The 26,901-nt window shown below is 34.7% G+C and overlaps 1 protein-coding gene across 1 annotated transcript in view; it reads right to left on the bottom strand.

Annotated features, from left to right (window-relative positions):
- Nucleotides 1-1,081: 1,081 nt before the first annotated feature.
- LOC133205502 (fatty acid synthase-like) overlaps nt 1,082-26,901 on the bottom strand; it is a 40,833-nt gene continuing 15,013 nt past the window's right edge. Inside the window, exons 14-35 of the mRNA XM_061341330.1 lie at nt 26,406-26,570; nt 26,129-26,293; nt 23,375-23,489; nt 21,395-21,675; nt 20,799-20,936; nt 20,056-20,174; nt 17,969-18,101; nt 17,641-17,764; nt 16,834-17,018; nt 15,542-15,760; nt 15,114-15,266; nt 14,749-14,952; nt 12,583-12,788; nt 11,434-11,643; nt 7,751-8,094; nt 6,996-7,228; nt 6,003-6,108; nt 5,169-5,289; nt 4,979-5,065; nt 4,200-4,360; nt 2,740-2,939; nt 1,082-1,769 (exon numbers count right to left, since the gene is read on the bottom strand). Of these exons, the coding sequence (XP_061197314.1) occupies nt 1,576-1,769; nt 2,740-2,939; nt 4,200-4,360; nt 4,979-5,065; nt 5,169-5,289; nt 6,003-6,108; nt 6,996-7,228; nt 7,751-8,094; nt 11,434-11,643; nt 12,583-12,788; nt 14,749-14,952; nt 15,114-15,266; nt 15,542-15,760; nt 16,834-17,018; nt 17,641-17,764; nt 17,969-18,101; nt 20,056-20,174; nt 20,799-20,936; nt 21,395-21,675; nt 23,375-23,489; nt 26,129-26,293; nt 26,406-26,570 (3,863 nt within the window). The 3' untranslated portion in view covers nt 1,082-1,575. The remainder of the gene's footprint in view (nt 1,770-2,739; nt 2,940-4,199; nt 4,361-4,978; nt 5,066-5,168; nt 5,290-6,002; nt 6,109-6,995; nt 7,229-7,750; nt 8,095-11,433; nt 11,644-12,582; nt 12,789-14,748; nt 14,953-15,113; nt 15,267-15,541; nt 15,761-16,833; nt 17,019-17,640; nt 17,765-17,968; nt 18,102-20,055; nt 20,175-20,798; nt 20,937-21,394; nt 21,676-23,374; nt 23,490-26,128; nt 26,294-26,405; nt 26,571-26,901) is intronic.

Genomic DNA, 26,901 nt, shown 5'->3' with positions numbered 1-26,901 from the left:
AAGGGGCCATGAATTTAACAATTTTTGAAGAAGCACTCATGCTCATCATAACCACTTAGTTACATGTTTGCTAAATAACCAGGAGCAGAGAAGATTTTCAAGGAATTGATGCATTTTCACTATATGATCAATAGGCCTTCACCCTAAACCAGAACCCCTGATCAAGTGGCCATGAATTTCACAATTTTGGAAGAGGCACCTTTGCTCATCGTAACCATGCACTTAATTTTTCTGCTAAATACCAAGGAGCATAGAAGATGTTCAAAGAATTAATGCATTTTCACTCCAAAATCAATAGAGGGCAACCTCACTCCAGAACCTCTGACCCAGAGGCCATGAATTCAGCAATTATAGAGAAGGTACCCTCACTCCTGACAATCATGCATTTAGGCTTGCCTGCTAAGTACCCAGGAGCAGAGAAGATTTTTAAAGAATTACTGCTTTTTCACTGTATGATCAATGCAGCCTTCTAATTTTGGAAGAGCACCTTTGAAGATGCTTGCATTTCAATAGGACTTACTATTCTTGACAAAATTTTTATTTTTCCAACCAATGTAATCTCATATCAAACTTTAATCCCCTATTGCAAGCCCATCCTAGCTCCAGCAGTCATTATTTGATCAGTCTTAAATCTTCATTAAATAAATTTTCTGTAATGTTTTGTTTTCTCAGGCCCCATAATTCTTGAAAAGATCTTTAAATTATCCATTATTTTCTCTTTTTTTAATTGTCTACTCTTAGCTTGTAAGAGGGCACGGCTCTTCATTTTAAGAATGTTGCTTCCCTAACAACCAAGGGTGCAATGTGGCTAGATATTGGCCCGGTGGTTCAGGAGAAGATGGAAAGTTTACGGATGACTGCAGATCGATTGGACATTCAATCAGAAAAGTTCACTTGCACATTTGCCTCATTTCAGGCAATCATTTCATTTGCATTCATTCATGACCACAAATTGAGTTGAAAATACAGCAACCCCCACCCCAAATATATTTTTAATGATTCATTATAAAATGTTACTATGTGATTAGGTAATACAATGCTATAAGTTCAAGGTCTAGTGATTTCTTTTACAACACTGAGATTTTATTCCACATGCAAATGACAATTTATTCTGAAACAATACATTTGATGCCATATTTCAGTTTTCGGTTCTGTGTATATGCTATTGACATTAAACTGTCATTTTTTCCAATACTAAATGAAATACTTTAGGACACAAGCAACTTTCAAAAAAACAAAAAAAGCATCAACATCCAATGATTTTCATACACTAACATACCTAGTAGTCTTCACACAATGATGTACAATCAGCTAGCATTTAATAAATATTAATGATATTTACATATTTTTATGTACATATTGTAGAATATTCTTTTTCACCAGTGCATAAAGTAGAAATATTACATACATAATTATATGCTTCTTAATTAGTACATAATTAAACTTAAGCTTCATTTTTTTCCAGTGTTCACAAAAGTATTGTAAGAATCCACAACTTTGAAGATTCTTTGAAGCTAGTTCAAACTTCAGCAATTTTTAAGGAGGACTGCACCTCTGATTTTTGCAGTTTCAGCCCTAACAGCCTGTTACAATCTCCATGATATCCTTTGCCACGGCCTTTCCATCAACATCATTAAGAAACGACTCATGTGTTCCATTGTAAAACCGCACGTTAACATTTCCAGTGCACCAGTCTTTCAGCCCATAATCCATTGGAATGGGGTTGGGGAGCGGGAGATCCGACTTAATACGCAATAGATGGATATCTCCTAAAAGAGTAAAGAAATTTCATGCATAATGTCTTTTGCAATTTGATAAAGAACTGTTTCCATTTAAAAGGTATTAAAGTTTTCTGGGGGGAAGAATAGAGATACTTCTGGGAATTACAAAATAACCACACAATTTTTTTTAGATAGAGGCCCATAGGCCCTAACAGTCACCTGAGTATCAAACAACAACTATTTCTTAAAATACTTTCTTGGCAAGTTTGTCAGGCTTTTCTGAATTCTTTGTAAAAAGAAAATCTTAAATATTTATTTCCTGTTGAGGAAAAGTCTCATGAAATTTACAAATTTAGCTGACATTGCTTCGGTACCTATAGATTCCAAAGAAATGCTAATTAGAGGTACTGAGAGTGTGCCTACAAACTGATACCCCCTACTGTAAATTCTTTCAATTGTTGCATCAAATGTTTTTCCATTACCAAGTTACAGACTTGACATAATTTATACTTTTTTGCCAATAACCTTGAACTTCTTCATACAAGATATAGCCAAGATGGATTTTTTTTCTGCCAGTGACCTTGAACATGCCCAAATGATCTTAGATCAAAGGTAATAAAATTTTCACAGGTTATAAGTAATCTTCGTGATGTATGAGTGTGAGCTTCCAATGTTTCTACATTAGAAAGTTATGGTCCAGACACAATTTCACAGACAGATGGACAAAGTTTTTCCTATCCCCCCCCCCCTCCTTTGTTTGGTGGGGTTAAAAAGTCTGCTGACATCACCAAGAACAGACGAAAAACAGAGAGCAAAAGTTTGCTTAGTGACTTTGGTGACCTTGAAAGAGTTGTCAAAAAGATGGACATGGTGATGACTATCAGACACCAACATAAAAGATCATGCAGAGTGTTAATTAGAAAGAACAAAACTCCATAATAGTACATTCTGTAAAATATACTACCCTTTTAACAATGTCAAGAACCTGATGTTGTTGAAACACTAGAAAGAATCAAACCTTTGAATTTTTGTCCTGTACTGCGGTATTTGTACCCAATCTTAACACTGGTTACAAAATCCTTGGCAGCTTCCTTTCGTTTCAAACGAACCAGTTCTTCTGCTGCATCACTGAAGCCATACATCCGAGTAGGAGTCATAAGGCCCTTCATTTTCAGTTTTTCTTTGGCAATCAGCCATCTTGATTTTGCTGGATTTGGACTGTTAAGGATATATTACTTTTTATTTTCACAAAAATTAGGTGAGTTGTGAAACTGTAATTTTTTTAACATCTAAAACAAAGAGGCCTTAAGGATACAATGCTCATAAAAACTGTAAGAGGTATATTTTCTCAAGTATTGCTTAGCACAATGACTTTTGTGCTAAAAAAAAAAACTAGAGGTACTGTGAGCACCATGCTCGTAAAATGATATTCCTTAACTACCTAATGTATAACGGCAAAGTCCATGGTTTGCTATGAGAAAGCAAAAATTAATATCTGTCAGATGAAAACACAATTAGAAGGTGCACAATGGCACTGTGTAATAGATTCTGGGAAAGTCTCAATAATTTTTTTTTTCAGTGATATAGTAGGAGTTGTGGATAAGAGATGGGTACCCTCAATATTATAGAACAAATGGCAGTGTCCATGTTTTGCTATAAGAAACCCCCAAATATATGACTAATCCTAACACAAAATAGAAGGTACACAATGGCACTGTGTAAAAGATTCTGGAAAGTCTCATTAAATTCTATTCAGTAGTATAGGAGGAGTGGACAGGAGACTGGTAACCCCAAATTTAATGGATGTATGGACAGACAGAAACTCCAATCACTACATATCCTTGCTCTTCAAACAGAGTTACTGACCTCATGACCTTGAACCTCACCTGCTATTTAAATTAGTTCATAAATGATGATATACTCTATATTTGATGACCTCTGAGAGGTCAGTCTGAGCTATATTTAGCAAGTGTACTGCTTGTCATAAGACATTTAGAAAAATACCAGCATTACAATCCACTTGATTTTTACCTTTGCCATACTTTTCGAGAATATTCAACTAATACTCCAAGCATTTAATTTCACATATCTTAAATTTCTTAAAGGTTGGGCTTTAATGACTAGCATATATAAATGTACATGTAAATTAAATGCATCGATAGCTGTCTTAAAAATTCCATTAAAATCAATGTATATTGGTATATAGACTAAGGTATGTATTTTACAGAAAGTTGTCCATTGACAATAAGTCGCAGTAAAGCCCAAGAGTTTTAGATGCAAAACTGAAATCTTTTTCAAGTTGTAAATCTAAGGGATTGAACACAGTCATGTGAATACATGAATTAAGGTTCAATGACCCTCTGATACAGAACATAACTCCCACTGGGATAAATAAGTATTATTCCTTTATAAAATAATCAAATCAAAATGGCAATTTATGCCTTTTGCTCAGCAACATGTTAAAATGTATCCTAATACCTGACAACTACACGTCCAAAAGTCATATCCAAGATCAGATCAATGCGCTCTGACAAAGTCTTCAAGGAGAGAAGGATCTGCAGAATTAGTTTTGAACTTGGAACAGCTGCATACATCTGCAGAAAGTTGATGAGAGCCCCACACTCCAAATAGTCCATATCCTGTGGTTCAAAATAAAAAAAAAAATCTTTTCATCAAATTGGATTTGTGAAATGTATGCAACGTCAAGATTTTTTTAAAATTCCTATGTTAAATAGACACCCTACTGTGACCTTACAGTAGCCCCTGCAGATTTACTTGAGCAGACTATGCACAATCTACCTATAGTCTGTCCCAAGACTTCATCACTTTTTGCATTTTATCTCAAAAAACATAGATACCCTGGCCTTCAAACTAGATTTGATCAATAGATCATTTTTTCCTCCAAAAAACTTCTGCTTGAAACGATTCTTCAAGTTGAACTAGTGTATTGATATGGTGTCAAATTCATAGTCCATGGGAATTAATCATGGCAAAACTTGGCACCTTGGAAAGGGTTCCATCATTATTCATGATTTTCTGTTAATTATGTAGCACAAACTTGAAATAAATTTAGATGCCACATCCCAATAATCTCTGGAATTAACGACAGCTCCCTCATGTGCTTGACAGCAATGGGTGACATTAACATTTGCCCACCCACCATTTTCACCATTTCAATAACACACATGCAAAATCCGGTTAAAAACTGGACACCCTATTAGTCCCATACTAGTCCTGTGTGAGCTTTATTCACTCACCTCTTCTTTTGAAGCTGCCTGAATTCCATGGCTGAACTGATTGTGAAAGTAAGATGGACCTCCATCAAGGAGAATCAAACATCCTATCTAAAAATACAATTACATCAAAGTCAGCCTCAAACTTTTTGTCAAATTCATAAACTCATTTAGAAGCAGTCTTCATAGACAAAACAATATTACCGATACTCACTTTTGACCCTTGTTCCTGAAACTGAATTGCCATTTCAATTGCGATGAACGAACCAAATGAATATCCAACCAGAAAGTAAGGGTCATTCTCTTGGTACATCTGCACTGCATTCTTGTAATAGCTGCAAGTATATGAAAAACATTTCTGTTCAATACATAAAATGTCAAACAAATGTTATGTCACAACAACATAACAGTGTTGATGATCCAAAACAATTAATATATCTGATCCTCTTTCCAGAGCTAAAATCATTTACACAATTCTTGACCAAACTACAATCTGTTAATCCTCATGCTTTAAAGTACTGGAAAATGAAGTATTCACAATGAGAGATTTATACGACAATAATCTGTTAAATTACTGTAAATGTATTACATTTGGTTGTGTATTCTTTTTAGCGCTTTTGTCGGAAAGAAACATCCGCTAATCCAAGTACAACGCTACATACATGTATATACATAAATAAGAACATTAAGAAATGTGCTGAATCAAAACCGCTGTGTTCAAAAATCAATTTCCGCTAAATATCGTACATGCTAAATATAATATATTTACAGTAATTATTTCACTGATAAATTAGATAAAATTGAAAAAAAAGATGTGCTAGTTTTGGCGAGAAAATTAAACTTTGAGGTGATCCAATTTTTTTAAAAATGTAGCAAATTTAGTGCATTGTTGTGATAAGAAACAAATTTCACTGCAAAGTGACTGTTAAACTATCTACCCCATGCTTTAGAAATACATTTTGTAAATCCAACGATTTGCCTAGAAAATTAGTAGTTGTGAATTGGTTTGGTATATACATGTACAATCAGAGAAAAAGAGACAAATTACCTAGCCACACTTGGAATAGAATCTTGTGGAGTAATATGTGTTCTTTGTATCCCATAACATTGGTACTGAAGTAAACTCCCTAAGGTTTTCAGCAGTTTTAGCTTACCTTATAAAACAAAACTAAAAGCTCAATGTATTTATGGCACAAAAAGCCCATTTTGAAAATTAAAATATAGGTAATCAAAGACTAAAATGTTCGCCTTGTCATATGTTATCTATAGGTATTGCAAAGTCTAAGACCAAATTAGCATCACTAAATTCAGGATCCATACCAATTCAGTCCAAAATAGGACTTGTATTTACTTAAGAAATAAATAACAAGTTTAAAAACTTCATTGGGAAATGATGTGGGTCGGTCACATGATCAAATCCTGTGAAGGCCGAAGGTTTTTAAACTTGTTATTTATTACTTATATATACATTTGAGATGGACAATCGAATATAAATATTACACTAACTGTTCGTCATAGATTTTGACAAATTACACAAGGTGTAAATCATCTTGAAAAGTGATTACGCTTCAAATTCATGTGGCAAAGGATTCCGTTTTGAAGGGAAAATTCTGTGAAAGGCTACTTGTGATCAATTATAGTGAGCATATTGGTGTCTGGGAATTTTTGTATTAATGAGAACCCATATTCATCTGCAGCATATTTAGTAAGTACATCATAAGACATATCATTTGTGGAAGTTTGTTCCGGATATGGCTTGTAGTTACATGGGTATACTGTTCCAAAAATCAAAAACTTGGTCACCAAACTGTAAGGTGCAGCATCCGAAGCAAGTCATTTGCATCTCTAGATGCATCATCAATGAAAATTTAGTCAGAATAGGGCTTAAGAATAAATTAGAAAAGGACTTGCCTCTCAAACTTTAACCTGGGATGCCAACGGGGGTATAGCATCAGCTCAACCCAACATCCTCAAGGTATTAAAAACTAATAAACTATATTTATATATCAAGGTGTACCACAGACAGTTCATGCATACAAACCAGTGATAGGATGAATGCAAAACAATGCTGGCTGCTTTTTCTCATCATTAAGAGGCACAATGGTAGGTTCACTTGTTTGTGGTGTCAGTAGTGTTTTAAGAGCCGGGGTAAAGGTGAGAGGTGTTGGTGTCGGATACACTATGAGGCTCATTTTGGCACCTTTCTTGAAGCTGGAGATTGCAGAAGGAATTGTTAACCTGGGAATAGTTAACTGAGCCATTCTCCCTTTGGGTCTGAAATGAAAGGACATTAAGTTAGATTTACATCAGCTAACATTCATCAAATTAGTCAAATTAGTGTATAAAGATCAATTACACAAGTTATACAAAACTGTAGCTCTACTGCCTCAGACTTGGAATAGCCTAAGAAATTAGGTACTTTTATATTATATAAATAGTGCACGTTTTTGAGGGTAACAGTTGAAATTGACACCCCAAGGAAAACCATTGTCAACCGACGCGTGAGCTTGACATTGGTTTATATTTGATATTTATGTGTGACTGACTGGAAATAATTCTCCAAAATAATATCCATTTATGTATAAAATAATCGAAAGTAATCGAAAAAGTAGTTATAATTACATTGAAAATTTTAGCTGTAATCGATTAAATTACGATTACAAGTAATCGAAAATCTCTTCGATTACAGATTACTGTCGATTACTTGAAAAAAAGTAATCATTACAATCGATTACGATTACCCCATCCCTGTTGTACAGCTCAGGTAAGTCAATGAGTTTAAATCAAAATCTTTACTCTTTGGGAGTAGGAAACATCTTTGCCAAGCCAGGATTTTCTCTCTGATCAGCAGCCAATCCATGCATAGGAGTAGAGGTTATGACTTTTGACCCTGTGTCAGTCTCATCTGTGATAGTGATGATGGGTGTTCGCAGGGGAGGAATAATTCTCTCATCTGCTGCCATGTGAAACACTTCATCATAGTCCTGGAGATCCACCTCTGGCAGATAAATTAGTTTGATTTCATCACGTGCCTCAGCTGAAGATGGTGTAGGTGTAGGTACCTGTGCGATATTCAGCGGATTAAAGCTGTCAAACTGGTTCTCCTTGTCTGAGCTATCATTTGCAAGAAGTAAAAAGTCCTACAAGAAAACAAAGATATATACAATATCACACTGCTATTTTGATCTCGGCCCTGGTATAAGCCCAAGCGGATGGTATCGGCCCAAGCCTGGAGGGCATGGGCAGAGACCATCCAAGGGTTGATACCAGGGACGAGATCAAAACAGTGGTGTGATGTTGTTTATATCAAATATCTATAACCAAAGAAATAAAAGAAAAAATAGAAAGTAATTTGAATGTTGTCGCAAGAAATAAATGAAAGAAAAAGTGAGCAAGCTCACATACCCCACGCTCCCCCAAAACTTGACAATGCAACACGTAATGAATGGCGCAGTGCATTTTAAATACACAGTATAATTCAAAAAGAGGCATTACTTGCAAAACATCATCACATCAAAACTTCTTGCATATGAGGACATTCAAATCTTTGTATGTTACAAATTTAATTGGGCTGAAGTTTCTAGATAAATAATGGAATCAAAATTTCTTGGTAATAAACTAATCTGTACATTATGTCTGAAATACCTACAAACTTTCAGGAAATTCAATGCAGGAGTTATGGTGACAAACTGTTATTTAAATTCCTCAGTGATTTTGATTTGTTAATGAGTGTAAGTCCATGTCCAACACATGACAATTTACACATTTAAATAATTGATGGAAACAAAATTATGATGTAGTCATATGAATTTGTTTATATACTGTACTTATGAAATTATTTAAGGCAAAGCACCAATTTTGAAGGGGAGGGGGATGAGAACTGTCCAAGATTTTGTGTGTGTGTGTGTTAAATCATTAATATTTTGATCTCATAATCAATAGGGGTCTTTTAAGGTCATAAAATATTTCACATAAAATTTCAATACAAAAGCTGATTCCAGTGGATTTCCTTATTACCTAGCTGGAAAGTTTCTTCAATAATAGGCAAAACTCTTAAGGCAAAAATAATGGAATCAAAATTTTCTGGTAATATACACATCTACACACTGTGTACTAAATATCTGCAAAGTTTGACCAAATTCTGTGCAGCGGTTTAAGAGGAGTTGTGCTGACAAACTGTTCATCTCTATATTCAAGATATGGCCAAAAATATAAGTTAAAAAGTGCCGAAATTCCCAGAAAAATAAAGGAATTGGAATTTCCTGGTAATATGCACATCTACACATTGTGTGCTAAATATCTGCAAAGTTTGATGAAATTCTGTGCAGCGGTTTAAGAGGAGTTGCGCTGAAAAAAAAAAACAGGACTGACGGACTGACTGACTGACGGATGGGTCAAAAACATAAAACCTCACGCAACTTGTTGTGTGGGGTATAATAAAGGAATCGGAATTTCCTGGTAATATGCACATCTACACATTGTGTCCTAAATATCTGCGAAGTTTGAAGAAATTCTGTGCAGCGGTTTATGAGGAGTTGCACTGAAAAAACAGGACTAACGGACTGACTGACTGACACACTGACTGACGGGTCAAAAACATTATACCTCACGCAACTTGTTTTTGGGGTATAATTAGTTATTGTCCTTTGTTTTCACGTTCATCAAGTTAGGACTGTAGCCAGTGTAGGTTAAGATGTTGTTTGTCGAAGCTGATTAATTCTCCAGATAAAGAATTTTTCTGATTTTGTCATTAAAAAGATTAGTACAGGTGTTTTAAAACATATTACTTTCCAAAGCCCATTAGATTACAAAGAGTAAAAGTTTTTAACCTTTAGGCAACATAAATTTAATTCTATGGTTCTCAAGCCAATTTTCTCCAAAACAGATGCGGGTGGGAGACATTTTTTTTAATCATATTACTGGCAATAAAGTAGATGAGGGAGGTATTTTTGTAATAACCGAATTTTTGATACAATTATGATAAAAATTCTTTGTTCATGATATACTTTCCATGTCTGATCAATAGGTTTGCATTATCCATCATTATCAACGTGTGAACATTGTAGGCATTACCTTCCAGTGTATTTTTAAATGAAGTAGCCAAGTTCTCTGTGAAAATGGCTACTGGAAGCGATATTCGAGTACTAAAGTACGAGAAATTGAGGGCGGAACTTTTTTTCCTGATTGGTCTCTGCATTACAACTATTTATTTTATCAAAAATACGATAAAATTTGGAATGCAGCTGCCTCAAAACGAATGTGCGCTGGCCTGAGAACCGTAATTTCAAATTTATGTACCGGTAGCCTTAGATATCTCTACTTTCACTTAAATTGGATCGAACTGGGTTCTACGAATCATTAATTTTATACAAGCCTAAGGTTGATAGAAACTGTTTGTTTTGCTTTCAACAGATATTAAACTTTAAAAAATACACATTAAGAGAAAATTTGATATTGTCTTACTGTCAAAGCAAATTAACGTCTATTTCTATGAAAACATGATACGTTGATATGTTCTCAGTAAACAATAATTACCTCTCTTACGTCACAAGTACCATCATTTGGCGCACTTTTTAAAAACAGTTTTCTAAATGTTTTAGCATAAATAAGTATTTTTTAAAGATTCAGATGTAATTTTAGTGTACAAAATATACTTCTTTAACACTTAAATACAAATTTTACTCATAATTCACACATATTAAACAGAAATAAAGGATTAAAATTTGAGGGCGAGACAGCCTCTTGACAATGGGCAGAGACAGAGATATCTCAGCCCTGAGAGCGAGACAGCCCTAGTTCCAAGATGCTGTCTCACCTAGTCCAATATGCTTGTATCAGGGCTGATACATTACTAGGTATATGATATAAAGATTTCTGACCACTGATAGATTACAGCGTTGGAAATTTGACATAATGACCATTTATTAAAAAAAAAAAAGAAGATTTTTTTATGGTGTTTATTACGTTACATATAATTTGATTGTGTTCAAGACTTCTTTCATTTCCCCCCTTGTCATTGACCATGAATACAATATTTAATATTATGTATTTTTAATAAACGACCAACTTTGCCAGCATATAGAGCCTGAACCCTGAATTTAGGAGTCGTGAATTTCATAATTTTGGCACAGGGCACATTGCTTTTTTAAACATGCCATCAGATCAAAACCGAAATTGATGCCTAGAGTACAGCATAGCCTCCCTCAACTTCACTGAGGTGAGGTGAGTTACTTAAGATTCATTGCTGCTCCCAATTATAGACAAAATAGTTAATATCCACAAAATTGGCCCCCCACAAATGAATAAGACTCCACAGCACATCAGAAGACAAAGTGTGCATTGCATACAAATCTTCAAATGCATCTGTAATATTTAATTACCCTGCATGCCTTGTCTGAAATAATGGACACAGAGTTGCAAAAAGAAAATCATTTAATTTAATTTTGAAAATATTTTCCCTATAAATTTCTAGTATTTACTTTGGGTTTTGTTGTAATTGCAGTCTGTAACCTATGCATTGCAATAGCATCAGCTTCCATCATCTCCGCTATACCCTGGTTACTCAGATTCACAATGGGGTCCTCAATGATTGACAGAACTTGAGTCAGCTCCACAGGGCACGTGAAATTTGAACGATCAGCCAAGACATATTTCAGTCCTTGGACCTCTGGAAAGCCCTCTCTAGACATCTAAATCCAAAAGATAAATTTAATTAAGAACATCTTGTAACACCAATTTAAATATTCAAGACCAAAGACCATAAACTGAGATCAGACTTAAGTCAGTAGATTCTGAGCATCTTGATTTTTTTCCCTAAATGTTTTAAGTGGAATTTTTACTGAGATGCAAATTTAGCGATTTGCCCTAAAAAATCAGTATTTAATTTAGCCAGAAGTACTTTTAGCCATTTTATGGTGCATAGAAAGATAAAGGTTACCTCTAATGCAGAATAAATTGTTAGCGATATTTAATTTTAGCGATCTCGACACCCTCACTAAAAATGCCAAAATTTCTACTTATTATACGGTATGTATTTATGATAAATTTTGTTTAGTTTCAATGCTATTTTAAAAGTTATACTAATTTGAAATTATGACCTAGTCTGTTCTTAGTTTATGATTTTAAGGAAGCTCTAAACACTGCATACTAAAGAGTTATAATCCTAAGGTAGATTTATGCAGATAGAGTGATCTGCCCTTAGACTTACTATATATTAAACATGAATCAATTACAATTTGAAATACTCTAAAGTATTCTTAACATTAGATTAGACCAAGATAAAGTAATTGAATACAGTATTTACAAGATAATTACCAATGTAAGTTAACAACAGTGATTTCTATTCAAAAAACTCCATTCTCTTTAAACAATTTTCCTGGGGGAATAAGGCAGATATGTACTTTATCTTGAAAATGAATGAGATAAACTCATTATGTACATGTTTATATGATAAAATGTTCTCAAAGTAAAAAACTAAGTTTTTCCTTGGTGTTTAGAGCTTCCTTAAGACATTGTCCATATTATTTCTAAGTTTTGTGATTTCCTCTTTTTCCAATATTGATTTTTTTCTGTTGCATTGACATATCAATAGTATTTAGAATAAATGAAAAAAAAAAACCCACAGATACCTCTGCAACAGAACCATTTTGCATGTTGTAGAGATATAGCTGGATTTCCTGAGGACTTTTCTGTATATAGCTGTTAACAGCCTTGGAGAGGTCAGGGACGATGAGGGAGCAGTCCTTGGTGAGAACGACCTCCTCCCGGGGGCTGGGCAGTGTACAGCAGATCAACTTACCATTGGCTGATGTCAGATTAATTGCCGACTGGAAATCTGAAATGTGAAAGGAATCCACAACCATCTTAGGAAACCTTATATTCTATAACTATATTCAAATTGTTTACAAAGGAGTAATGAATAGATTTCAAGGAATAAATGAAATGTGCAGCTTAAACATATCTCACATCCACAACAATCAAAGATGTACAGAGAAGAGGCCCAGGTGCCTCGACAGTCACCTGAGTATCAGAAGCATTTCTCTAAGACTTGAGCCACATAAGTGCGACGTGTGATGTGGTTATGTTCAAGTTGCTCTACGACAAATTTATGACCAAAACATAAACCTGCTGATAGTGATATTTTACTCTTTGTGAAAAAAAAAGTAATAATTCAGATTCACTCTCTTCTTGAAGTCAGAACATTTACTTGCTTTAACATGTGCTTTGTAGAAACCATTAATGATATCAAGCTTATCAATGACAAAAGGTAGTTTTCAGTAGCTAAACTAACATTAAATAATGTCAAACTATATATTCACAGAATTTATAGGTTCAAACCATAAATGATTTTGTAATCTTGATTATTACTATTTTTTGGCACATCTCATGTTAAAGAGAGTGATCACCTTAGGTTTCATTGCAAAAGTTCAAGAAAACTTAAAGTATCATCTAGAAAACCATTTTTCTGAAATATATTTATTTCTAAAGTAATAATCTAGTAGTGTGCATCCCTAGCTGCAACATTTATGCAATTTTGAGTCTGACAGGGCTTGCATTTACTTGGGAATGGATTTGTTCTAAAAACTTTAACCTAATCAATCATCCAGAAAATGGAAGTCAAATCCAGCAACTCTGATAGTGTGCATCCTTTCATGCATCATTCATGCAAGGTTGGTCTAGGTCAGGCTTGGAAGTTACACTGGAACGAGTCTGCTCCAAAAACTTCAACCTCGTTACTCATCTGGAAAATGTAGGTCAAATCCAGCATCTGAAGCAACTCTGGTAGTGTGCATTATTAAATGAATCTTAAATGCAAAGTTGGCTAGCATAGGGCTAATGATCACTGTAGAATGAAGCTGCCCAAAAACTTTAACCTGGTCACTCGTCCGAAAAATGTAGGTCAGATCCAACATCCTAAGCAAGTCCAGTAGTGTGCATCATTAGCTGCATCATCCATGCAAGTTTGGTCAACATAGGGCTTATAGTTACTTAAGAATGAACTCTGTTTCAAAAATTTTAACCTGGTCACTCATTCAGAAAATGTAGGTCTGAACCAACATCTGTAGCAAGTTCAGTAGTGTGCATCATTAACTGCATCATCCATGCAAGTTTGGTCAATATAGGGTTATAGTTACTTGGAAACAAGACCTGCTCCAAAAACTTTAACCTTAACATGGTCATTCTTCCACTAAAATTGCAGCATCTGAAACCTTGAATGGTACAATGAAATTACTAGTAGCATTGTCCATGCATCCTTGATTACTACAGGGCATTGAAGTACTTGAAAAGAAATCTGCTCCAAAAACTTTAATCTGGAACGCAGATGCTGAGGGTATTACACAATACCTGCAACTTCATCGAGGTGAGCTAAAAAAAAATGCTGTCATTCTAGGAATTTGCTCAAGAATGATATGACACTGAATTTCTAAGTGATGAAAAGATGCATAACCTTTTTTCCTTTGCAACTTTTTAATTCAAAGATCTATTGGATTTAAATTTATTAATATTTATAAGCTAAAATCATGCATTCATACATAATAAGAGATTTCAGGAGAGTGTGTTCATAATTTTTCTAGCTAAGTGCACAGTCTGATTTAGCAGTACAACATATATGTGGCTATAACAAGCCTCTCCCTAAGAAAGATTTGGTTTTCCTCCCTTTTTCTTTTACTTACCAAGGCTGTTGATTCTAGTCCTTCACCAGGTGATCTAAATATGAGTGGACATACACTTCCAAAACAAGCAAATAATTCCTGTGACCCCCCCCCCCCCAACCCCGTAAATTTGATACAAACCTGCACTAGTGAACTTGATGACGACATCACAGCCTTCTCCTTGTGTTAGGGTCTTGATATTTTGTTCTAACCTTTCTCCAGCCACAACCCTAACGTAGGGGAACAGATTGCTGATGACATTGCGAATCTCTGCATCAAAACTGGATGTAAATATACTGACCTCCAGCTCATTTGCTATTGCCATCAAGTATATACACAAGGTATCTGAAAGAAAATATAACTTCAACAGGTGTTTTAAGTTTACAAAGAGGGGCAGTGTTTTGTAAACTTGCAGAGTTAGTATATATTCAGTGTTTTATGGATTATCAACAGGTAGTCTACAGATTTTGTTTCTAGTCTTCAGGTGGCAGTGTTTTGTACATTACCAATAGGGGGCATTATAAGCAGTGTTTGGTTTTCTTTGATTCTGGCTACGTCAAGCAGAAGATGGACTGCCAGTATATATGGAATTAGCTGTTCTAGATCTTCTGGGGTCCAGCCCATACTGAGGGGAAACTCCTGTCCCACTATCTCCCTATCTGTGAGGTTATAAAAAACAGTACCATTTCAACCAATAGAAAATTCATTCCTTTTATTATTCAAGATAACTGTTTTGTGTTGAGTTAATCTTATGAAATTGCAAGTTCTCAAGAATAAGACATGACCTACAGTATGAAATGTTTAATTTTATGAATAATTACGTTTCCTTTTTCAGTTGATTTTTTGATTCTTTATTACTCAGTATGATCTACAATATTCAAGAACTCATTTTTTTTATGAATACAATTTAAGACATTGTGAATGAGGCACTTACCTGTGATTGAGATAATTCCATTGACTTGTTCCTTTGCATTTTCCCCCTGATACATCAACACTCTATGGCTACCAGCAGCAACTGATTCAATGGTGTACAGCATCAACAGACTAACTTTTGAACTTTCTATTCCACTTAAATTGACCGCTTTCTCTTTGTCCTTATTCTTCAACTGACTGCCCTTAGTGTGTAAAACCAGATCACCTGCCTTGCAAAGTCCTGGAATTAAATATTTCTTTTAGTTATATAATGGTCAGGGCTACAAATATTGGACTGGGTAGCTCAGTTGTATAGCACCTCCCTAGTGATGCAAGGGTATCGGGTTCGATTCCTGGTCCAGCCATACATTTTCTCTTTTCCTGTTACATAATTTGGTGCCATTGACCACCCCTTGATTCTGCCAGGAACAAATAAGAACTTGGTTTGTATCTTCAAAGAAAGACAATTTAAGGAGGGAGGAATGTACTGGTTTGGGCCATGGATATCGGACTGGGTCCTGGGATTCAATTCCTGGTCCAGCCATATATTTTCTCCTTTCCTGTTACAAATTTAGTGCCACTGACCATCCCTGGACTTGCAGGTGAAAGTTCTGCCAGTGGGAAACAAGAAATTGGGTTGTGTCTTTGAGTGTAAAGACAATTTAAGGAAGAAGGAATGTAATGGTTTGAGCCGTGGATATCAGCTTGGATAGAGCACCTGACTAGTGATTCAGGGGTCCCAGATTCAATTTCAGGTTCAGCCAAATATTTTCTCCTTTTTATATAATTTGATGTTGTTGATCACCCCTGGACTTACAGGTGTATTATGTAGGAAAGGAGAAAACGTACAACTGTACTGGGAATCAAACCCAGGATCCCTGCCCATTTCAGATGTCATACTCAACAGAACAAAATCATGCTTAATAATGACAACACATCCTTCATAATGACAATTGGCAAGCTTCCTGACAGTCAAAAATTTAAGATGGAATCTTAGCATATGAATGTACAAAAAAGTTACAGTAAAGTACAATTATTGGTTTTTGCAATGAAAAAATCTTACAAAACACAAAATGATGAAATTAAAAGTATTAAAAATTTTATTCTGAGAACATATATTGCCACGTTAAACTCATACAGTTTCATCATGATTTGTAGAATGAAATTAATGCATTACTTAACATACCCCACTTTTCAAAGAAAAGAATTAAAAATGTGGAATTGGGGGACCAAAAAAAGGGCATCTTTATCTATTATGAAAAAAGTTCCAGAGGTATCTTTAATATCAGCACAATGACAGATTACAATTCCCACCTGTACTTCCTTCTAACACTGCCAACAAATTAGCACAGTCTTTGATCTTCTTCATATGAGAGGAAGGATCCACCCACATTCTGAACAATGGTCCTTCAAGCCACTGCATGGAGAACTCCAAAAGTGTGTCCAAAAAATCCAGCCAGCTATCCTCCCATGTTATTTCAGTCTTTTGCATAAAAACTCTAGAATACAAGAAAGGATGTCATAAGTAGGGAGAAAGTTTAAGGTGAAAATAATATACTCTAGTTATGCTTGCAAAAAGCTTCTAAAGAATGTAAGCATACATGGTGATCAGGACAATCCCCAGCTCTGAGACAATATCTTTTTCAAAGTTCATAGAAAAGTTATATTTTTCAAAAATTGTTAACTTTCCTATTAACTTTTCCTCAGAGTGGTAGATTGCTCTCACCTTGTACATCTTCATTCTTATCCATTAATAAATTTACTCTGAGAGTATTTACAAAATCAACAATAATATATCTATGAAAAGAATCTGATGCCTGTGCAGAAAATATTTTCAGGACACATTTTTTAAATTTTTCAACAGGAATCAGCCCATTTCATTTTAGCTTAACATTTACAGATATAAAATACAGTTTTTTACATTTAATTGGATGGAATTTAGGCTTTGTTGTCAAATGAGTTCCAATCAGAAAACTGGAGGCCCATTGGCCAGAGTGCTCACACTGCTCTCACACAGTGAATATGAAATGAAGCCCCTTACTGTGGCCCTATACTAAAAGTCCTCAGATAATGAAGTTTGCATGCTTATATGACATCCCAAGCCTGTATTCTAAGACATACCTGTCTTCATCACCTCCCTTTAGATTTTCATTGACATCGAGATCATATCCAGGAATTTTAGGCAAAATGACCTTTTCTTCTGGTTCATATATCCTATACTCTCCAGAGAGTAGTACAATTTCTCCTGGAAACACAAAATTTGATGTCATTTTCGGTACTAAATATATACACAGTTACTAAGAAATCATATTCAAGAATTTTTCTACATAAATAACATTTGAAAATTTAACCAATAAGCCAGAAATTGAACAAACTAAATTCTTTGAAAAAATTTTCAATGTCAAACAAGTTGCTGATTTTGGACCTTCCCTAAGAATCAAAATGATACCTTTTTCTACCACAAATGATTTCTTGCCAGTCTGTACATGTATAGAGTCAGTGCTGTCAATGTCTTCTTGATCAATCTCATCCACAGTCCACACCATGTTTAGCAACTCCATACCACTGGTCAGTTCATGAGTCTGAAGATGAAATATAAAAGTCCTTGATTATATGCCTTCTCCAATCATCAAATATACATCATCAAAATCATCATCAACACGTAATTTTTTTAATCAAAATATATTCAACATTACCATTTTAGTATATCACTTTAAAGAATTGATGTTATTTTCTATGATATAACCTTTGGAAACCTGGGGCTTTTAGCCTTGCACTTGGGTCAACATTTGTGCACAATATGGGATACTCATAAGGTCTAAGAAAATTAATAACTTGGTTCTCAGACCAGTTTTCTCAAAAATAAATGTGGGAGGGAGGTTTTTTTTCCCCTTTTTATCTCATAAAAAATAGATGCGGGATTTAAAAAAAAAAATTAATTTAAATTTCAAAACTAGCAACTTTTAATCAACAGTGCTTCAACATTTAGTGTAGAAATCAAGATCATTTATTTCCTGCTTCTTTCCCTTTTCTCTTGCATCTTCTACATTCCGATGATTCATGTAATGAAATGACAGCATCCTAAGAACCAGATGTGTTTGAAAGCTTACAGAGCCCAACACTTTTAGTGATGCATCTGGTTAATTGCTTATGTATCACAACTAATCTAAGAGTGTTTTAGCACTATAAAAAACGCTTATGATTTTATTAAACACTGTTTAATAAATCAAACTGTCAAATTTATCAGCTTTGTTTTACCCACACTAAATGAAACAAGTCTTGCTGAAACTTTTCTGGAAATGTCCAAGTTCTGAGGTTGAGGGAGCTGTCTTTGATAGTGTTATATAGTTCTGGCATGGAACAACATTCAGAAACTTCCACTATGTGCCATGGAAGAATTAATTCATTCCCTTATGAATTTGCATTGAAATCAATATATTTTACTGAAGGGAGTATCTAAACTACAATCAAAATGCAATTGGGGGATTCCACACTTTTTTTTTTGCACTGTACGAGCCCATGAGAGAAATTTTACTTTCATTTGAGGATAAAAATGGGTAATGTGCATTGTTAAATGAGATTTGGGCAGGCGTAAGAACCAAGTTATTAATTTTTAAAGGCCTAATGTATATCTATATATGTTACAATATGACCTCCTTATGTCCCCATCCTTGGTAAAGGAGGCATAAATTGGTAAAAAAAATAGGTATGTCGTGACACCACGAATGCCCCCGCAGGCAGCCAAAATTTCAAATGCCATATTTAGTTTTAAATTTGTTTGCACAAAAATGCGTATTGATCTGAACTCACAGTTATACACAAAATGTGCATTTATATCTAGGATAATAAATAGAAACTGCAAATTGTAAATTGCACATTTGTAGCCGAGATAATTAGAAATTATGAATTTTTAAATCTTTTCCAAGTTCAAGAGAGATGACTGTCATAAAACATCGAACCAGGACCAAATTCGAACTTGACCTGTATTTTCTGGTAAAATACCTGCATATGCAATTCAAACCTTATACATACATCTCTACAAGAGTCAGAGATAGGGAGCTGAAAATTTCTTATTTTCTTTAAGTTCAAGAGAGATAACTCTGTCAAAAATCATCAGACCACAACCAAATTATATCTTGACCTGTATTTTTGGGTAAAATACCTGCACATGCAATTTCAACCTTATACATACATCCCTATAAAAGATAGAGAGCAGAAACTGAAAATTTCTTATTATTTTCTAAGTTCAAGAGGGATAACTCTGTCAAAAGTCATGGGACCATAACCAAATTTGAACTTGACCTGCGTATTTTTATGATGTATCCATATGTTAAATTTGAGTTGAATGGGTACAACCGTTGCCGAGATAATGAACAGAAAGTAAATAATGATGGAATGACAGAACAGGGTAACACCATATGCCCTATATATGCTACATTTCAATATCTGTTTGAACATTGAAATAAATCTAGAACATGTCCCATCAAAGGCTAACTTGGTTGATGCCCCATGCTGATTGTAGCTACTTCTCCTTACCTTGTTGTGCTTTTCATTGATAGCAATCAAGGCATGGTACAACAGCACACCCTGTTTGGAGTGGATTCCTTCTGTCTCCAGATCGCTAATGGTGTATGGCACCTCCACATCATCCTTAACTATAAAATTTAAACAAAATACCACCTTGATTCATACCTCCCTTTCTGACAAAGGAAAACAAGATAAAACCCCTTATAGCAATAAACCTTATGTACACATTTTCAACAAATATTATTACTTCAAACGTTTTCATATCATACTCTTGTTGATGAGGAATCCTGTATGCTTTCGTTATTATTTTTGCAAAACACTGATACAGAATACTATCACAAAGAAAAAAGTTTTTTGCTAATCATTCTGCAGATTACTGTAAAAATATGCAAAGGGAATTCAAACTTCATATTCTAAAAGTACCTACATTTATATTATAAGTGAGCTTTTGTATCAATTTTATTTTGCGCCACTATTTCTTAATAAATGCCCCATGGGATTTTACTAAATTCCCCTTTCACATAAAAAAATAAAATGCCATCAACCCAGTACACTTTGTTGCAAATGTTATATCTAACAGACAAGAGAAGGACAAGACATGGACAAAATTGGATCAGAAAAAGTCATTTGAGTCTTCTGCTCAAAAGAGCTTAAAAAATAGAGAACAGACACTCTATGTTTAGAAAAGCTCAGATGACCTTCAATCAATCTATATAATATATTAATCATAGGAAAATGAATCCAAAATTTACCCCTGCAATAAAATTCTGGCCATTCAGGTATCAGCCATGATTCACTGTGGTTCCACTTTACCAATGGACTTAGGGAAGGAGCAGAGGCATCCAGTGGGAAGGACACATCATATAAACACTGTGCTGATACATCATGACCTGAAACAGTGAATGAAGGACACATCATACAAACATTATGACCTGAAACAATGTTAAATCAAGGAAACATACTAACATTGAACTGATACATCATGACCTGAAACAATGTTAAATCAGAAATATAATTTAGCTTTTCATTTTCAGAAATGAGTCTAGCATTGCTCTTGGTAGAAACAACAAAATCTCTGTTTGGAAGGATTCTCCCTAAATGGAATGAATATGAAAACTTATAATAAAATATTTTTCAGTTCTGGACAAAGAATTTTAGCCCATAATTACCAGATATGTTATAGATTGACTTTGTTATGTCTCAATTCAAACCTATCAGTGGTAAGAGGGAAACAGCATCAATATGCTCCATGCTTAGCATACAGCCAAAGACATACAGACTACCAATGCATATTGGTCTTATGTTTTTCAACCAAGAGAATTATAACATGCACACATCCTCAACATGCCTAAGAGGTGTATCTCTCCCAGCATCTTCAGAACAGATTTCAGGTCTCCATTGCATGGAATAGGGTCAAACACAAAATGTTTCTCTAGTCTTTTGGGATCAGTGAGCCTGGAAAAGTTGATGTCCACTAAACTAGTGTCCACTGGCAGTGTGGCCATCAAACTTGTGACTGTGACAGGGGTGATCAGAACTCTTCTCAGATAATCCCAGTCAAACAAACTCTTAACATTGGACTGGCAACCATAGGCATAGTCCTGGGACAGACTGACCATATTCTTTGACCTACAAGCAGAAGTCTCTGATAAGGCTCTATAGCTTTACTGCTTTATACTTAAAGTCAATTCAGAGATAATCACTGAAAATTTAAAATATGGGGCACTCTTCTAATATTGATACATCATATCATTATTACTAAGATCAGATCCTTGATCTGCTTCTTTCTTATGTTGTTGTTGTCGTCACTACACTGACATTTTAAAATAGGTAATCAGAGATTACAGAGCTCACCTCAACGAATGTTGTCTTTAAGTAAGGCAAAGTCCCACACTAAACTAATAATCTAGGAGTGTGCATCCCTAGATGCAACATTTATGCAATTTTGGTCTGATAGGGCTTGCAGTTACTTGGGAATAGACTTATCTGAAAACTTAAAACTAGTCACTCATCCACAAAATGTAAGTCAAATCTAGCATCCAAAGCAAGTTTTGAGATTGTTTGTCCCTTGATATATCATCCATGCAAGTTTGGTTCAGAAAGGCCTTATAGTTACTTGTGAATGAGATCTGCTCCAAAAACTTTAACCTGGTTACTCATCCGGAAAATATAGGTCAGATCCAGCATCCGAAGCAAGTCCAGTGGTGTACATCCTTAGATTTATCATCCATGCAAGTTTGGTCAATATAGGATTTATAGATACTTGGAAATGACATCTGCTCCAAAAACTTTAACCTGGTTACTCATCCGGAAAATATAGGTCAGATCCAGCATCCAAAGCAGGTCCAGTAGTGTGCATCCTTAGATGTATCATCCATGCAAGTTTGGTCAATATAGGGCTTTTAGTTACTTGGAAATGAGATCTGCTCCAAAAACTTCAACCTGGTTACTCATCCGGAAAATATAGGTCAGATCCAGCATCCGAAGCAAGTCCAGTGATGTACATTCCTAGATGTATCATCCATGCAAGTTTGGTCAATATAGGATTTAAATATACTTGGAAATGACATCTGCTCCAAAAACCTTAACCTGGTCACTCATCCGGAAAATGTAGGTCAGATCCAGCATCCGAAGCAAGTTTAGTAGTGTGCATCCTTAGATGTATCATCCATGCAAGTTTGGTCAATATAGGGCTTATAGTTACTTGGAAATGAGACCTGCTCCAAAAACTTTAACCTGCTCCAAAAACATTAACCTGGTCATTCTTTAGCTGAAATTGCAGCATCTGAAACCTTGACTGGTACAATGAAACATACTAGAAGCATCCTCCATGCATCTCTGACTAATATAAGCCATAGAAGTACTTGAAAAGAAAACTGCTCCAAAAACCTTAACCTGGAACGCCGACACCGACGCCAAGGGTATTACATAAGCTCCCCCAACTTTGTTGAGGTGAGCTAAAAATACAGATCAATGCATGATTTAGTTTCACTGATTTTTCAAGGTTTCTCTTAAAACAACAAAATAGATAGTCAAGAATCCTTTTGGGATGAAATCTTTTTGTGAATCAAACTCATCTTATCCATTTCTTTATTTTGAACATAGTTTATGCAATACCAATGAATACTTTGATGCAATATGACTGAAATAAAAAATTGCAAAGTTTATGCAAGCTGAAATAAAACTGACTGCAATATGCAAGTCAAGTGACTCAGTAAAAAGAGCAACTGGATTTCAGGTTAAAATCGATTTGGTCTCTAATGGTCATTATGACTAATTAAGATTTTAAGCCTATTATTGTTTAAGAAAGAATTTTCCTTTATTTCACCTGCATTTAGGACTGTTTATAATTTCTTGAGCTTGTTCTTCTATACCATCAATCAAACCGTCCATCCATTCACTATACAGAGGGAGTCTGTCTTTTAATTCCAAATAATAACCACCTACAAGAAGAACCCATCTAAAAGGTAAATGTGGAGTCAATATTAAACTAAACTGATGGACATGTGCGAATAAGAAAGTGCACTAAACAGAAGCTGTTATTAACCTTTTTGGTTAAATACTTAAGAAATAAAATCCACATTTTTGTGAATGTTGCAGGATAACCTCCGATGTCTCGAAATGTTGTTTGAAATATAAAAGCCGAGGCTTTCGCCATTTCGCCACCAAAGAGGGTATCCTGCATCATTCACAACAACAAGGACTTCATTTCTATTCTACAATACAACTGAACTTTTCCTCAACAGAGAAACGAATAAGGTCACCATGTCATGATCTGAATTCGCTGTTCCAATTAACACCAGATGGTCAATTTGTTTGTTTACTTTTGTATCTATTGCATAGAATGCAGAGGATTTGAGCTTTTGTTGGGTTAAAAATATCCTTTATTTATAAATTTGTTTGCAATATATACTGATTAATTTTTATGAATGTAAAATAACAAAATCAATTGTCTATTTCATATTGCTTTATCTGTAAAATCACCGAGTGTAAATGTTGTTGGGAAGTCCATGGAACAGCCCAATCTAGCTATAAAAACCGACATTTTTCAGTTGTAAATACAGCTAAACTTCGATATCTCGAACACGGATATCTCGAATACCCCGGATATGTCGAAGTAAGGCCGCGGTCCCGACGAAATTTGCTTCATAAATGATTAAAATAAACCCCTCTATGTCGAACACGGTAATGTCGAATACCCCGGTTATCTCGAAGTAAAATTGTGTACCCATTCATTAAAATCACATGCGTTATCTCGAAGTCAGGATAATTTTCCGCACTGATGATCAAGTCAGTTAGGTAAACTGGACGCTCTATTGATAACACCCACCTGTCTGTCACGCACGGGTTACCTGTGTTCCTGTGATCAACAAATAATAGCGCGATAATTATACGAAGTGTATGTATGGCTTACCCTGATTTTAATTATGCAAGCCAAGGTTGTGTGTATTAGTCTAATGCATACGCGTGGATGACACGTTGTTTTGTGGCTTGGGTACGTTCATCTTGATAATCGCTATTTAATGCTATGTGAAATATGCATAGTTTATGCATATGAAAGTGAAATATACATAGTTTATGCATATGAAAGTGAAAATCATAAACATCGAAGTAAAACAAAATTCTGTAATTTAATGCAATTAGAATTTATTTTTCCTATATGAGCGTGCAGAATTTACAATCGTCCGTACACACCATCATGTGAGCGTGTGTCGCAGTAAAAACTTGTGCTATAGTGCCCTGTGATTCAGTGTTGTTCTGTTGTTAGACAAAAGTGTGTGATTTTTCTTTTGCATTTGATTTTATTATGGTAAAATAATTTTCTTTTAACTGATTATACATGTATGAACATGTTTTTCTTATAAAAGAAAATGTATATTTCGTTTTCGTTATTCTGACAGCGACCGGTTTTAAATTTACACTGCATAGACAATATCCGGTTATGTATACATGGGAAACGATGCTAGCGGTTGACATGCGGCTTGGTAGAAAGATCATACTTATGTGCATATTATACAAAGTTTTTTTATTTTGTGAATTATAAAGAGAATGTAAAAATCTTTTTATTGCTAAATACATGTACATGTTTATTAAAGAAATCGTATACAGAATTTCAAACAAGAAGGAATTTGACATGTTTTTACTATTAAGTACATGTTCACTTCACTAAGTTTATTTGAAGTTCATTTGAATTATAACCCTCGATATGTCGAACCCCCGGATATCTCGAAGTTCATCAACGGTCCCATCAACTTCGAGATAACGAAGTTTAACTGTAAGTATTAAATTCTACAGTGAAATATTCTTGTCAACTTTACAGGTTTGATATGTGTTTCTGATCTGATAATTTTTTGATGAAGTTTGTGAATTAATGGAGAATAATGTCCGTGGCATTTCTTTGATCTCGGCAATAACTGTAGTAGAATGTTAAATCACTTTAATTTGTGGGGGACAATGTTTGTGGGCAAGCAAAATTACACTAGTTCATGGCCACGTTATTTCGTGGGTCTAAGGTCCTGTATGTAGAAGATTCATTCAATGAACCAATTTCTTGACAAATGTATGGTTTATGGGGATGCACATCCATGGGTAAGATCGACCCATAAACATTGATCCCTCAAGAACAATGATGATATTCTACAGTATTTTTGTATGATGCAAAACAGAACTGAGCTGAAATTTAAGGTATAATCACAATTAAAGTGTCTGCCAGGGACAAACTTAATATAATGAATTCATCCTCACACCAAAGTGATTTTCATTTCCTCTGCTTTTATAATGTATTATAAACTTATTGGACATTATAACAAATTTATAAGGAATCAAAATTGTTAGTCCCTGGCACTTCACTATAAGTGCATTTTACTGTATAACATATTAGGCGAAATCTAACATACTTTTCAATTTTGATCTTCGTTAAATAATGCTGAATTTAACGACATAATGAATAATGTACATATGTATATTAACAAAGAAGCTCTGCTCATTTAAGAATCTATGTACTGAAATTAATATAAACCTTCAGGGGATTGTTAAAAATAAATGATTACTAAACCAGTAGTAATTTTATCTTAGATCTTACCTTTTTCATGAATGGTTCTTAAAACCTCATCTTTGTATTTGTTGTCCACTGCGATGACAAATATATCCTGGGCAATCACTGAGAGCACCCTGGTGAATGGTCCAAGGCAGTAGATGTCTTCTGGATTCAAAGTGGTTTTATATACAGAATATCTTCCATGGAGATCTTTAAAAAATTAAAAAAAACTCTGGATCACTTTTTACATTAAATAATGGACTAAAATGATGTATTTTTATGCTTTGTAGAAAGATCAGCCATCTTGGGCTTGCATCGTGACCTGTTTTTGAACATTTCTCAATTTGCTCTCCTATCAAGTAAGCCAATCGAACACACTGTTCCCTGTTAAGGCAGCCATCTTTATATCCTGCCACAATTTCTGACAGACCACATCCCACTACACCCTGAACTGGGACATTTGCCTCTGTAATGGTGTCCACTAAACCTAGTGATAAAACAAGAAGACTTAATATAAGATTGACAACAAGACTTAGCTGAGGCAAATTATCAACTAATTGTCCTCTTATGAAGGTATCATATTTGTTTGTTTTAGGTCTAACTAGAAAAAAAAATGCAATAAATAAATCCAATTCATTTTCTTCAGTATTAATCTCTTAATCCTCAAGTTAGGAGCAAGAATGAGAAAAAACATCCCTTGCAAAAAGCAGACCTGTGCAGTCTAAAATAACACATTGTCTTTGACACTGTTACACTCAATTATGTAGGAATGGTAACTTTTAGTCTCTTTGCTGTAGATAATGTACCATTCAGGAATG

Source organism: Saccostrea echinata, unplaced genomic scaffold (assembly GCF_033153115.1).
Source record: "Saccostrea echinata isolate AGI-Se365-2 ecotype Australia unplaced genomic scaffold, CSIRO_AGI_Sech_v1 ptg000054l, whole genome shotgun sequence".
NCBI lineage: Eukaryota > Metazoa > Mollusca > Bivalvia > Ostreida > Ostreidae > Saccostrea > Saccostrea echinata.
Note: the sequence above shows the minus strand (reverse complement) of the source record. Positions and strands in the feature narration are given on the sequence as shown.